The sequence below is a fragment of the Euleptes europaea genome, chromosome 1, assembly GCF_029931775.1.
Source record: "Euleptes europaea isolate rEulEur1 chromosome 1, rEulEur1.hap1, whole genome shotgun sequence".
Taxonomy (NCBI): Eukaryota; Metazoa; Chordata; class Lepidosauria; order Squamata; family Sphaerodactylidae; genus Euleptes; species Euleptes europaea.
The window spans coordinates 22,716,121-22,729,238 of record NC_079312.1 but is presented as its reverse complement, the minus strand read 5'-3'; the positions used below and the strand labels follow the sequence as shown (position 1 = coordinate 22,729,238).

Genomic DNA, 13,118 nt, shown 5'->3' with positions numbered 1-13,118 from the left:
CAGGTGAAAGGGGCTCAATACCGTTACTGATGACTAAATCTATAAATTGTGTACTTGATTAACAAGCACAATACCTTAATAGAATTAGTGATCCCAAGGTAAAGAGGCAACTTCTTGGATTTAAAAATCCTTTTTATTGCTTATGTCAATATATTTAAAAGCGAGTTCCATAGCACAAGACAGGTTGCTGTGACTCTGCCTAAATTTTGTTATTCTATTACAGAAATTTGCAAACAGTATACAGATCTTAATATGCAGAAAATAGTTATATGTACCACCGCTGCACGGAAGGTCTTATGGAAGACCTCCGAAATCTATAGAAATGGCGCCTTCTTTTATACATTTTGACATGGGAAAGCTAGTCTTGTGGTTGTACTTATGACACCCTTCCCAAGGATTTTCATACGTTCTCAAAACACCGTTTAATCCTTTCCATCTGTTTTACACTTTTAGTATAGCCAGATGCCGATAAGGATATTATCAGATATTCAGTGTCAAACCCATCACCAAATAAGGTGTGAAAAGGGCTTAGAAAGGCCATTTAAAGCATCCTTGAAAAGGATTTAATGTAGCAGCATTCCAGGATTTAAAAGGGTAGCTTCTGGCCGCCTTATCGGCTTTATTGGTTAGGAAGAGTGCCATCATGGTATGCTGTTCTGCGTACCATGTCCTACCAGGAGTGTGATGCTTAGACTGGCCTGTCAGGAAGCATCCTTGTGGCAGCAGTGACTGCATTTCAGAAATTGAGTGCATCCCCTCCTGTGTGCTCATATCAGATGCGTACACTTCTGACTCTGGAGGCAGAAGACTTGGTTTTTATAGCTCACTTTTATCTACCTGAAGGAGTCTCAAAGCAGCTTACAATCACCTTCCCTTCCTTTCCCCACAACAGGAACCTCATGAGATAGGCAAGGCCAATCTACCTGGTGAGGGCCTCTCACCTGTAAAAGTTAATCCTAGGTAATTTAGGAATAGTTCTAAAGAGGCCTACTTTGAAGCAAGTCCTGTTTTATTCAATAGACCGTATTCCCAGGAGAGTGTTCTTAGAATTCCAAAACTCCATGCCTGTTCAAACAGACTATTATACTTGCAGGTGTATAAAAGCAGAAATCTGGGTTTAATAGTATGACCAAGGTATGACACTGAATTGGTGGCTTGGTGCAGGAATGAACAGATTTGTATTTAGGGCCTGACCCTATGTTTGTTTACCCAAAAGTAAGCTCTCTTAAAGTGACAATTGCTTCATGCGCAAGCACACAAGCTAATTCCCCATGTTAATCCGAACATACCTTCACATGTTTGTGGGGGTGTGGTAACAACTACAGAGGTCAGTTCCCATGGAAAAACTGGCTTCGGAGGGTAGACTCCAGCGTTATATACCACTGAGTTTCCTCCCCATCCTAAACCCCCAGATCTTTAGGATTTTCCCAACTATGGGTTGGCAATAGGGTTGCCAGGTCCCTCTTTGCCACTGCAGGAAGTTTTTGGGGCGGAGCCTGAGGAGGGTGGGGTTCAGGGAGGGGAGGGACTTCCATGCCAGAGTCCAATTGCCAAAGCGGCCATTTTCTCCAGGTGAACGGGTCTCTATCGGCTGGAGATCAGTTATAGCAGATCTCCAGCTAGTACCTGGAGGTTGGCAACCTTAATGCATAGGCTTTCCCCTTAAAAAATGTAAATGTGGGATACTAAAACTACACTTATTTATTTGGATCTTCCACTGAAATCGATGGACCGTCCTGTCCGAACAAATATGGTCAAGTTTTAGCCTTTTGGGTGCCATCCGTCTGATTCATCCTCCGGGCTTCACGGTTTGCAGACTCAAGGAGCGCACAAAGGGCCGCCTGATGGGAAAAGAGAGGCAGCAGCCTCCTTCGGCGCATGCGCCCCAGATACCGACGTCTACCCAACACCCCTCCCTCGATCGAACGCGCCCCGCGAAGGACACCCGCCCAGCCGCTGCTGTCAGACACCCACCAATCAGGATTTTAGCTACCAAGCCCCGCCTCTCCAGCGCGCGCTCATTACTCCCCGGCCACCCCTTTCTATTTCAACCAATGGCGAAGGGTCAAAATCACCATCTGGCCAATGGGGGAGCCGAGGCCGCTCCCTTCCGCCTCTCTCTCGCCTGAGCCTGACCAATCAAGGAGCAGCGCGCGCCGCTCAGAGCCCGGGCAGCTGCTCCGGGCAGCGGCGGCGCCTGTGCAAACGACCGGCGTCGCTCGCCAGCGGCAAGACTCCGCGGACCCCGTTGCCAAGGCCTTGGGAGTTCTCGAGCCCTGCCGGGCCGGCAGCAGCAGGTTCTGGAGCCGCGTTGCTGGGGAAACCGGGGGGGGGGGTTCTGCGTGGCGCGCAGGGTTCCAGAGCCGAGCCACCGACCGACCCGGCTAACTGGGCGTGAGTCTTAGAACGGGACGAGTCTGCTCTTCTGAAGCGGTGTTGCAAAGGGAAGCGGGTTTGCAGACGGCCCCAATGAACTGCGAGTCCTCCCTGTCGAGGGTAAAGGGGGCGACGTGCCCTGTGGCAGGCCCGGGAGGTTCCTAGAGCCAAGGGGAGGGGTGTAGGGCCTCGTGGCCAAAGGGCATCCGCAGCCAGGATTGTGATCCAGTTTGCACTGGAAGGAGCCCTTCAGACAATGGCGTTTCAGAATGTCTAAGCATGTTGCTGTGGGCAAGAACCACGTCTAGGGTTAGCATTTCCCTCTGACAAACAGATTGCGAGACTGGGAGAAAACTCTGATGATTATTTTTTGGGGTGCAATAGGGCAGATCAGGGTAGTGGTTAAAATAAATGGGTCGGTTGTGTTGTTGAAACAGTCCCAGATGTTCCACCTTATGATTCATTGAAACTTTGTCATACAGTATCCAGCACAACCCATCCTTACCTGTAGCAATCTCCAGTTGCACTGTTAGCTACTTTCTTTTGCACCCGGTGCTACTGTATTTTCAGTAAGTGAACAGTGAAGGACTCGAGACTGAATTTTTTAACTTATTTTCATCTCATTCAATTTTTATCCTGCCCCTTCCCCGGTTATCCGGGCTCAGGGCGGTTAACGACATAAATACCAAACCTAAATCAAAGTTCAGTTCTCCAAGGAGCGGCAATTATTACTGTTGAAGACAGGTTTATGACCTGCTGTGCGAACCTAGGAGTCCTCCTACCACCTAAACAGCCGTCACCACCACCGCAGGACTCTCATCGGAACCTCATAGAAGTTTGTCCCCCTCCTGAGCGAACCCAGGATACCTAATAGGCACCCCTCCCGCACCTGTGGAAACCAGAAGGAACCAAAGATGCTTTCGGAGGCCCTTCCTTGCTTCCAGTTACTTCGAATGGGCCCAGCATCGCCTGAGGACTCGCCCAATAGGGACCTGTACACCTTCCGACCCGCCAGGCCCAGTTGTACCTATCGGTTGGGCCGCCGGGCCGAGGTCTGTGATGTCACGCTGGTGTCAGAGCAGAACCCGGCCTTGATCTCCCGGATCCACGCAGAGATTCACGCGGAGAGGGATGCTGACAGTGCAGCAGAGGAGTGGAGAGTTGCCCTGGTGGACTGCAGCACTCATGGTGAGTTCTTGAGGTGGTCTTCCAGCAAGGGCGTGGACGGCCAGTCCGAATTCAGGCCTTACAGTCACTCTTACACTCTGGCTGCTGAGACTGGAGACTGCTCTGGAGTAGTCAGCTGGGGCCACTAAGGGTTGAACCCCCAGCTGGTAGCGCATCTTTCAAAGGGCTGAAGTTCCTGAGGGACTTGGCCTTCAGCATAGAGCTACACGAGCCTTGTTAAATACATACACCCCATGGCAGATCCTGCCCTTCTTTAGAGAGCCAGCATGGTATAGTGGTTAGGAGTGTTGGACTCTAATCTGGAGGATGAGGTTTGATTCCCCACTCCTCCACACAAAGCCTGCTGGGTGTCCTTGGGCTAGTCACAGTTCTCTTAGAGCTGTCAGAGCCCCACCTACCTCACAAGGTGACTGTTGTGTGGAGGGGAAGGGAAGAAGATTGTAAACCGGTCTGATTCTTCTTGAAAGGTAGAGAAAGTCAGCATATAAAAACCAACTCTTCTTATTTTTAAAACCATGCCTGCATTCTGGGCACAAGTCTTAGATGTGCTGTGGAAAGTTATCCTAATGCTCATGTGGAATTGTGTGGCCTGTTATAATAAGAGAGAGTGTGTGGGGGTACCACCAAGCCTTTCAAGGGGAAATCAGTTTGAGACAAAAAAGCAAACAAAGTCCTCAGTTGACTTTATTTTCATGCAGCCCATGGTCATCATAAGTCAGAAAGGTTTAAATCATTGCGAGTTTCTCAGTTTCCGCTTTGGCAAATAGATCATGGTGGGTAGCCATGTAGAAAAAATCAAGAGTCCAGGAGCACCTTAAAGACTAAACACAATTTTTGGCAGGGCAGGAACTTTCTGAAGAAGTGAGCTGTGGCTCACGAACGCTCATGCCCTGCCAGAAATTTTGTTAGTCTTTAATGGGCTCCTGAACTCTTGCTCTTTTCTACAACTTTGGCAAATGTTGGTGCAATCTCATATCTGTCAAAGCTAACACAGCCTCCAGGATACCTTGGAGTGGAGAGAGGAGGGTTTGTGGCAAAGGGACTTAAGACCCTGCCTTAGTTTTGCACGTTTGCTGCTTGGGAGTCTGCTAATCTGGTTGTTCTATGTGGATTACGGAGAGAGTTTTCCTCCATCACAATATTCTAAACATGGAAAGAGCTTAAGGTAGTAGGAAATGGGCATGCATGACTTCCTGGTGGGCCAGATGTTGCTTGATGGGTCATAACTGGTGCAGGCCGTGTCCTGAATGAAGTTTGGGGATCTCAAGTATCTTGATTGTGTGGTGCTGGATAACTGGAGAACAAGCGTGGTGTAGCGGTTAAGAATGGCAGGCTGGGATCTGGGGGACCCGTGTTTGATTGCCCGCTCTTGTCATGGAAGCTCGCTGGGTGACCTTGGCCCAGTCGCTCTCTCTCAGCCTAACCTACCTCACAGGGTGGTTGTAATGAGGATAAAATGGAGGAGCTGAGAACGATACTGTAAGGAACTTTGGCTCCCCCCTGGAGAGAGAAGGATAAATAAATAAATGTTGCTCTTCTTTCTGGGGATGCTGGATTAAGGAACCAATATACTTTACACACCCACACACACACACACACACACACGGATTTGCCAGCAAAATTACGCTTTGTGCAGGAAGTGGCTTTCAATGTAATCTAAAATTAGCTGCCAACATTCTCGCTTGGACAAGAGGGATGTCTTTGACTGTTGGGGCAAGAAAGCTCTCCATTTGTCCTAGTGAGATGGGTTTTCTGGGAAAACTTGAGCCTGAATTTTTTCCCACCAGAAATACACAATGTAACAGCTGGATCATGTACAAGCACTGGGGTTTGTCTATGCTTCATATTCCACATCTACCCTATCTAACGTGTTTGGTTTGCAGCACAATAGCCTTAACAACTATAGAAAGATGCTACATTTACGTGGGGTGGAAAATTTTCCACATCACTCATTCTTCTAAGTCAGGGGTGTCAAACATACGGCCTGCGGGATCCGGCCCCTTGAGAGCTCTTATCTGGACCGCAAGGCAGCCCCTCCCCTCTCAATTTGGGCTGGCAAGGCATGGCCCTGCCCAACCAAGTGACATTTATGTCATATCCAGCCTTCGTAACAATTGAGTTTTACACCCCTGTTCTAAGTGGATAAATCTAGGTTATGTTCTCAGACTCTAGCATGACCAAGAAACAGAATCCTATGCCAGTGCAGGGGTGGAGCTATGGAGATAAAACCAGGCTTTGTTCTCAATAGCTGGGTCTCCTGGGGCAGGGACTAGGTATATACTACAACCCATGACGGGATGTGACATCACCCCATGGGTCAGGAATGACCTGGTGCTTGCACAGGAGACTATCTTTACCTTCTTAATCCCTCCAGGTACCTACATCAATGCCATACGCATACCCCATGGCCAACGGACGGATCTGAACGATGGAGATCTTCTGACCTTTGGCCACCCCAACCCAGTCCCGGAGGGCTGTGCCCTGCCGCCCCCACATGGCAACTCCGAGTTCTACTTCCTCTTCCAGAAAGTCCAAGTGCGACCCCAGGACTTTGCCGCCATCACGGAACCAAAAGCCCCCGGGGATTTCTCGTGTGGCTTCCGGCCCGTGCTGCCTTCCGGCAACCACCGCATCCGTCCGCTGCCCCGCCTCTCACCCACCTCTTTCTCCTGCCACCCCAAAGCCACCCTTATCCTGAGCTCCATCGGCAGTCTCAGCAAGCTCAAGGCACAGCCGTTCACGTTCTCCCTGGGGCAGAGTCGGTGTCCAGAGCCGCCGGCCCAGCCGAGAGCCTCTCGAAATCGCCGCAAGTCAGCTCATACGCTGCTGCCGGAGTTGGAGGATGAAATCACCCGGCTTGAAGAGGAGCAGCCGGAGAAGGAGCAGGGGTTCGGCAGATACGTGCACTGCCACAACCCCTTGCAGCTCCAGCAGAGGGTTCCCGAGAGAAGCAGGAACTTGCAAGAGGATGTGGGACCAAAGCTTCACATCACACCCAGCGGGTGAGTCCCATTCTTCTTTGGAGAAAGTGCCAGGTTTGATCCCGGCTATTTCTGGTTAAACCAACTCGGACAGCCTGTGCCAATCCGAGTTAGGTCAAGCAGTGGTCTGACTCGGTACTTTCATGGGTAGGATATCAACTGCCCTGTTGATTCTTCAGCAGCTGGTTTGTTGATTAAGTGCCATCGATGTACTTAATTCATTATTGTATGTTTAATCGTTTTAACTGGGAGGCATATTTCAATTTTATTCTTTTATTGTAATGAATTGTTGTTACCCGCACTGAGCCTGGCCTTGGTTGGGGACTGAGGGCGGGCTAGAAATATAATTAATTAATTAATTAAATAAGCCACCCCAGAAAAACAACACTATGATCCCCAAGTTTGCATTTTAATTGCAAGTTATGTTTTCTGTTAGTGGACTAGAGAGATCGTGTCTTTTTTTTAAGTTCTCATGAAGGAGGAAGGAAAACACTCCGGGGGCACTTCTGCAAAAGGCAGTCTTAAAAAATAGAAGGGGCAGTTCCTCAGTGGCAGAGAATGCATGGCTTTTGCTTGCAAGGGATCACGGGATCTGTGCTTGACAGCCTCAGTAAAAACCATCTCAGATCACAGGGCTGGGAAGGGCCTCCACCTTGGGGAAACCAGGCCAGCCAGAACAGCAGTTTGCAGCTCTCTCTCTCTCTCGCTCTCTACACTTGGGTGTATTTGCAATTTTATGTGAATAAACGCATTTCTACAGTTCACATATGTCAAACAGTACAATTTTGCACACCCAAGTTATGGATGATAAATTCTGTTGTTAAGTTTGATAAGAATTTTTTTCTTGAATTTTCTGCCCCCCTACCCAAGATGGCTTCAAAACTTTTAGAAAACTTGCAGTGCTAACCTTACAGGGATGCATTACAGGGACTGCAGAACTGGCATACGCGAAATGCACGGGGCGCTTAGAAAACGTGTTGAGGAGTGACAGCATTCCTTTCCGATCCTTTTTTGCAGGAAACGGCGTGGCCGGCCCCGGAAGAACCCTCTCGGGGGCACCTGCCAAGTTTTCTCCCAGACTCTGTCTGCCTCGGAGCCGTGCGCGGCTCCCCGCTGCCGCCTTCCCCAGGACGAGATGGTGGAGTGGGTCCAGTGTGACGGCTGTGACGCCTGGTTCCATGTGGCCTGCGTGGGCTGCAGCTACAGCGCCGTCCAAGAGGCAGATTTCCGCTGCACTGCTTGCCGCTCGTAATGTACGTGGGGCAACAGGGAGGAACAGTCCCCGTCCCCCCGCAAAAAAAATTGGGTGAGGTTACTGCAGCGAACCCAAATGCTACATGTGCATGTGAGGATTCGCTAGAGCTTTTGAGAAACTGCCAAGTGGGGATACTCACACTAGTGGAATTTTTGCACAAGTGAAAAAAAAAATAGTATGATGAGCACCGTGCACATACAAAGTGACAATTGAACGTACAGGTGACAACTGAAATGGTTGCGGGAGCCTGTCCTCTCGACAGGAATCGCAGGAAGGTTTCGCTGAACCCAAGCGAGTCCTTTTCCAACCACCCCTTTTCTTGGGTAAGAGACACTGCAGAAATACCAGCTCCACCTCTCTGAAAAGCAGCAAGGCCAAAGCACACGGATTAAAATGTACAAGGCCACGACGCGTGTCCACGCAATGCCAGCGGATGGGCTTCGGCACCGTATGTGCAGCAAGATGGGCTAAAGCACAGGACCGAAGGAGGCTCGTTTGGACACAAAAACCTGTGCCCGTAGACGATGGTCCTGGGTCACCGAGGGCTCTCGTTCCTCCAAGCCTGCAGCAAAAAGAAACCCAGACCTTTAGTTGTGCTGGCTCAGGACTACGGCAAAACCTGATGAAAATGTTAACACACACACACAGCAGCTGGGGGGTTTGTACATCCATTCTAGTTTTCCAGTCGCATGAAGTGCTTTTGGGCAAAAAGGTCGCAAGCTGTTTGTCACACCTTCTGCTCGTTACACTGGTGTGTGTGCGTGTGAACATGTTTTTTGTGCCTCTAGGAAAAAAACCAGGGTGCTGGAACGGAAGTTTGGCTCTTGGCTCTCCGCGGTGCTGTCCCTGCATCCACAAGTTCCCAGGGAGAAACGTTTGAGAATAGGTTCCCAAGGGGCAACCGGCACAGATAACACGATTAAGAAAACAACCACGGCTTCCTCAGATCTCTTTACAGGCTGTTGAGACGTGAAGGGGAGAAAAGAAGATTTTTTAAAAAAAACCTCCAAAAATGTTCTAGGACCAGAGAAGAGGCCCCATTAAGGTTAAAGTAGATATAACGGGGGTCTTATTTATGTCCCATCCATTCATGGATCTAGCAGTGGGATGGGAGGTCTGTTGTGAATACCAAGAGTATGCAGGTGAGTGGAACGGAGCCTCCCCCTCTCCCCACCCCACATTTTTTCTCCCAAATTGGCTCACTTCCAGTACAGGACAAGTGACTGACATGGAAGAACGGGGTGGGGGGGCACTTCCTCACCCACTCCTGATGTAAAACTCCCCCTGGGGCAGATGGACGAATATCGATCACTTTCTGTACAACGGCAGAAATCTTAGAGCACCCCGAAGGCTCGTTTGTTTATGGAGGCACTCATTTTCATGGACCAGAGACCCTCCGATAGAGCTGCTTTTTTTACTCTGTACTCCGACGTACAGACAAGTAGGGGTCAACGGGCCGTGAAATTGACTCAGACGAGGTGCCATTTTTCTGGCAGAGTCCAGATACATGCCAGTTGCAAGACAGTGACTCATCAACCCTTGCCGTTGCTGTGCTGCTAGCTTTCTAAAGCAGTTAAGAATATGGACTGCGTAGCTGTATGAATGCTTACCCCACAAGTGATCTGCCAGCGGGGTTCCCCCCCCCCACACACACACACACATACACAGAGATTCTTGGCAGAAGGCAGGCGAACCTTTTCCACCTGTGATTGGAGATGGTCATATACAAATACCCGTAGAAGCTTACCCATTACCCCTTGCGCTCATATGCTTCCCTGTTAAGCAGGGAAAAACAAAATTATCACCAAGGAAAAGTCTTGCTATCTCTTGGCAAGCCTTCCAGAGCCCCACTGCAAACAGCTGAGGGAACTCCCTTCCCCCCCCCCCCAACACGCACACAGTGCAACAGGTATCTCATGTAGCAGAGATGTTCTCGCCTGCAAACGTAGGGGGGAGGATTTACCGTATCTACCTGGTTATGTCATGTGCATGCTAGCCCCTTCTCCTGTAGGGAACTCTTCCCCTTCCTCCTAGAATCAAGGCCTTTGCTTGCAAGATGTACCCACCGTTTCCACAGCTTACAGCCTTAGGCCAGGCCAAATAACACACACAGCGGGCAAAAAGGACTATGTTTCGCCCAGCTGTTCGCCCAGCCTCTGTTCCAGCTGTTTTGGACTGTTGCGTCACATTCTGCGGCAGAGCAAATGATACACTAAAAAAAACCCTGCTTCAAAATGCAATCGCTGCTGATCTTCCCTGGGTGGGAGGGGGCAGAATCTTAGACACCCAGGAAAAGGCTCCTCTGCTTTTGCTATTTCTAGCAACCCCCCAAAGGGAATTTGCTTTTCTGAAATAAAAAATAAGCTATGTGCATAGTTCTGAAGGAAACTTTGCAGCAAGAAGATTGATGGATGTAATAACCAAAGACTCCTAGAGTTACGGAAGGGGAAAATAAGATTTGTTACTGCCAGTATGTTCCTGTCACGTTGCTTCATCTTTGGGAAGGAAGGAGGGTTTCCCACCTTTGCTCCAGCATCTCTTGCTTCACAGCAGGCATTACTGAATCAAAATAAAATCGAATTTCAAACTCGGTGTCTCCCACGAGTGCATATTTATAATTTATAAAAATTAGAGTTTACACTGACTATCTGCCAACTCACCTGGCCTTTCCTGGCCTCCCACGCCACGGCTGGGCATGGGCTCAGTCTTGCAATGCCCAACTGTTTACAAAGACTTTCAAACTCCTTCAGGGAATCTTTATTCATCAGCAAGAAAATAAGGGGGAGATGAGCCTTCTGACAAACACCTGACATTTTGCACATGATTACTGACCCACCTTCCACACGACTCACAGGCGAAAACGAGATGTGCTCTGGATTCTTTATGTGTGTCTGAAGCGTTACAGTGGAATGGGCAGGACCCTACAAGACCTTAGCACTGCACCAAGCATCTTCAGCTGACAGGTCAATATAGGAAGGATTCCAGGAAGGGAGAAAGTGCCTGAAACCATCAACTATAATAAAAACATGGGTTCATAAAAGCCCAAGGTAGCATGAAGCAAACACCTAGGTAAAGGTAGTCCCCTGTCCAAGCACTGGATCAATACTGACCCAGACCGGTGCAACAGACCATCCTGTGCCACCAGGTGGGTGAATGGGCCACCAGTTGGATGCCTGCCTGCTTGCCCGCTCGGGGGGGGGGGTCATCTGGGGCAGCTGCCTGCTTGGAGTTTGGTCGGCTAATTTTTAAGTTGATAATTTTGTATGCCCTGCGAATGATGTTATAAATATCCAAATGGCCCTTGGCAGAAAAAAGGTTCCCCACCCCTGCTCTAAAGGGTGGGAATACTTGTTCAAGTATGGCTGTAATGAAGGGTTGCCCTTCTGGTATGTGCTTCCACCCCCTTTCCTTGCAACCCTCATCTGTTCCTCCTTAAAATTCCTGCATCATCACCCAGTTGAGGTTCTTGAGCAGGTAGCTGCTCACCTCCACGTACCCACATTTCTTCATGACCCTGTTGCTTTAAGGCTTGTTGAACATAGCCTTTCCTTAGTTGAGAGGTATCGTTTTGCTATCTATGTAAATAGATTTGAGATGGGGACTGGACTAGTGGTTGCTACCACCTAAAACGCCCTGCTGCCACTCTCGAGAACACCATTCCTAGGGCAAGGGGCATTAGAAAGCAAGCAAGCACAGGCTTGGTTCCCCCTTTTTCATTCTGATGGTATCCCACCTGTTACAACAAAGCTGTCCAAAGGCAAAGGCAAAGAAAGAGACTTGTGGAATTGTAGGATACTGTTACAGAAGTTGTTCTACACAGAGGTAAAAACCTGATTTCACAGGAAAGCTGAAGAGAAGGAAACATCCAAGCCAGGGTACGTAGCTGCTGCCCATCACCAAGCGCTCTCCTAGTTTGCTAGACAAGTGTCACACAATGTTAAGTTTAGCAATGTTTTAATTGGGGGTTCTTATGAGAACTGTATACATAAAACAGTACCAAAAACAAGTTTACATTTCATAATCAAAAGGTAAATCATTATGAATTTTGGTTTTAAAAGATTAGCTTACCCATTTACAAAACAGAGGCAACAATACATATCGAAGCAATAAAGGGTTGGGGGGAGAAGTGAGGAAGAGATCCTAAACACTTCCTACTGGATTAAGATTGTTTAAAGAATCTGTGAACTCATCAAGGCAGACAGACAAAAACTTATTCCATTAAAAACCCATAGAGGAATGTGCTGCTTCAGCATCTTGCATTATACCTTTGACAGGTGATGTGGATATTTTACAGTTCCAAGGAGCATCCTGGATTCTCAAGGATGTGGGGGTGGGAGACAGCATGAATTCAGTCATTCCCCCAACCCAGCCAGTGGGTCTCAAAAAGACAATCCACATTTCCAAACACAACCAACACACTGGCTTCAAAACGAATGAACCTTTCTCCGTTTGGATTATGAAGAATAGTGGTGGAACAGGAGAACTGAAAAGGATTCTTATATAGAGGTGGTGCTAATGGTTCTCCTAAACCAACAGCTTTCATTCTGCTAATTGCTAATTATAGACCTGGAGGACAAATACCTGATAAGACTGAATATGAGCCAGCCATAGACCAAGTTCATGCAAAAATACTGAACACATGTCAGAATTCATTCTCTACTACATCATTTCAGAATATCCTTCCAACGGGGGAAGGGGGGGGAAAAATGTCAGGAGGGATAAGAGGTGGCAGCCCGTCCTTTCCCACACAGGAGAAGCAATTCAAGCCACAAAATCCCCAACTGCAACTTACGGTGGGACAGTCCTGCAACAGTTCTGCCATCTGTGGCTATAGTTAAGCACTTCTAAACCCCACATTTCAATGGCAGAATGTTACTCAAAAGCTCTTGTAAGCCTGATCATGTGTGATGTCCTGAACACGGTAAATCTTTACAGGGGGAAAGGGGGGAAAAAACTCATTCCTGGGTGACGGTCTCCTCCAAACTAATTATTAGAGCTTTAAACAGAGAATAGCAAATAAGAATCTACAACACCTTTTTGAAAAGCACCTTGCGGCTCAGAGGTGTTATAGGAAACCGGTCTAGAACCGTGATTACAGTAGATTCGAAGCCACGTCCCCTTACATTCTAGGGGGTGGGAAGTCTTACCCGTGTTCGCTTGACAACTAACAACAAGAATAGATTACACACTGACAGATGACACGCCAAGAAGTCCTGCATCCCTGGTTTAAAAGACAACAGCAAGACCAAAAAAAAACAAAAAAAAAACAACCCACACACCAACAATTACGCCTCTCCCCTTCCCAATTATCCCCCTGG

At 48.4% G+C, this 13,118-nt stretch overlaps 1 protein-coding gene across 1 annotated transcript; it reads left to right on the top strand.

Annotated features, from left to right (window-relative positions):
- Nucleotides 1-3,290: 3,290 nt before the first annotated feature.
- Nucleotides 3,291-7,797, top strand: TCF19 (transcription factor 19). Its single transcript, XM_056852045.1, has 3 exons — nucleotides 3,291-3,564; nucleotides 5,939-6,566; nucleotides 7,563-7,797. Exons 1-3 carry the CDS (start codon nucleotides 3,291-3,293, stop codon nucleotides 7,795-7,797), a joined length of 1,137 nt encoding a protein of 378 aa, XP_056708023.1.
- The last annotated feature ends 5,321 nt before the right edge of the window (nucleotides 7,798-13,118 follow it).

Bases quoted from the DNA above. Each gene is read 5' to 3' on its own strand.
- TCF19 (XM_056852045.1), top strand. From the start codon at position 3,291: ATGCTTTCGGAGGCCCTTCCTTGCTTCCAGTTACTTCGAATGGGCCCA. The intron at 3,565-5,938 runs GTGAGTTCTTGA...TAATCCCTCCAG, and splicing joins GGTGGACTGCAGCACTCATG to GTACCTACATCAATGCCATA. The intron at 6,567-7,562 runs GTGAGTCCCATT...CCTTTTTTGCAG, and splicing joins CTTCACATCACACCCAGCGG to GAAACGGCGTGGCCGGCCCC.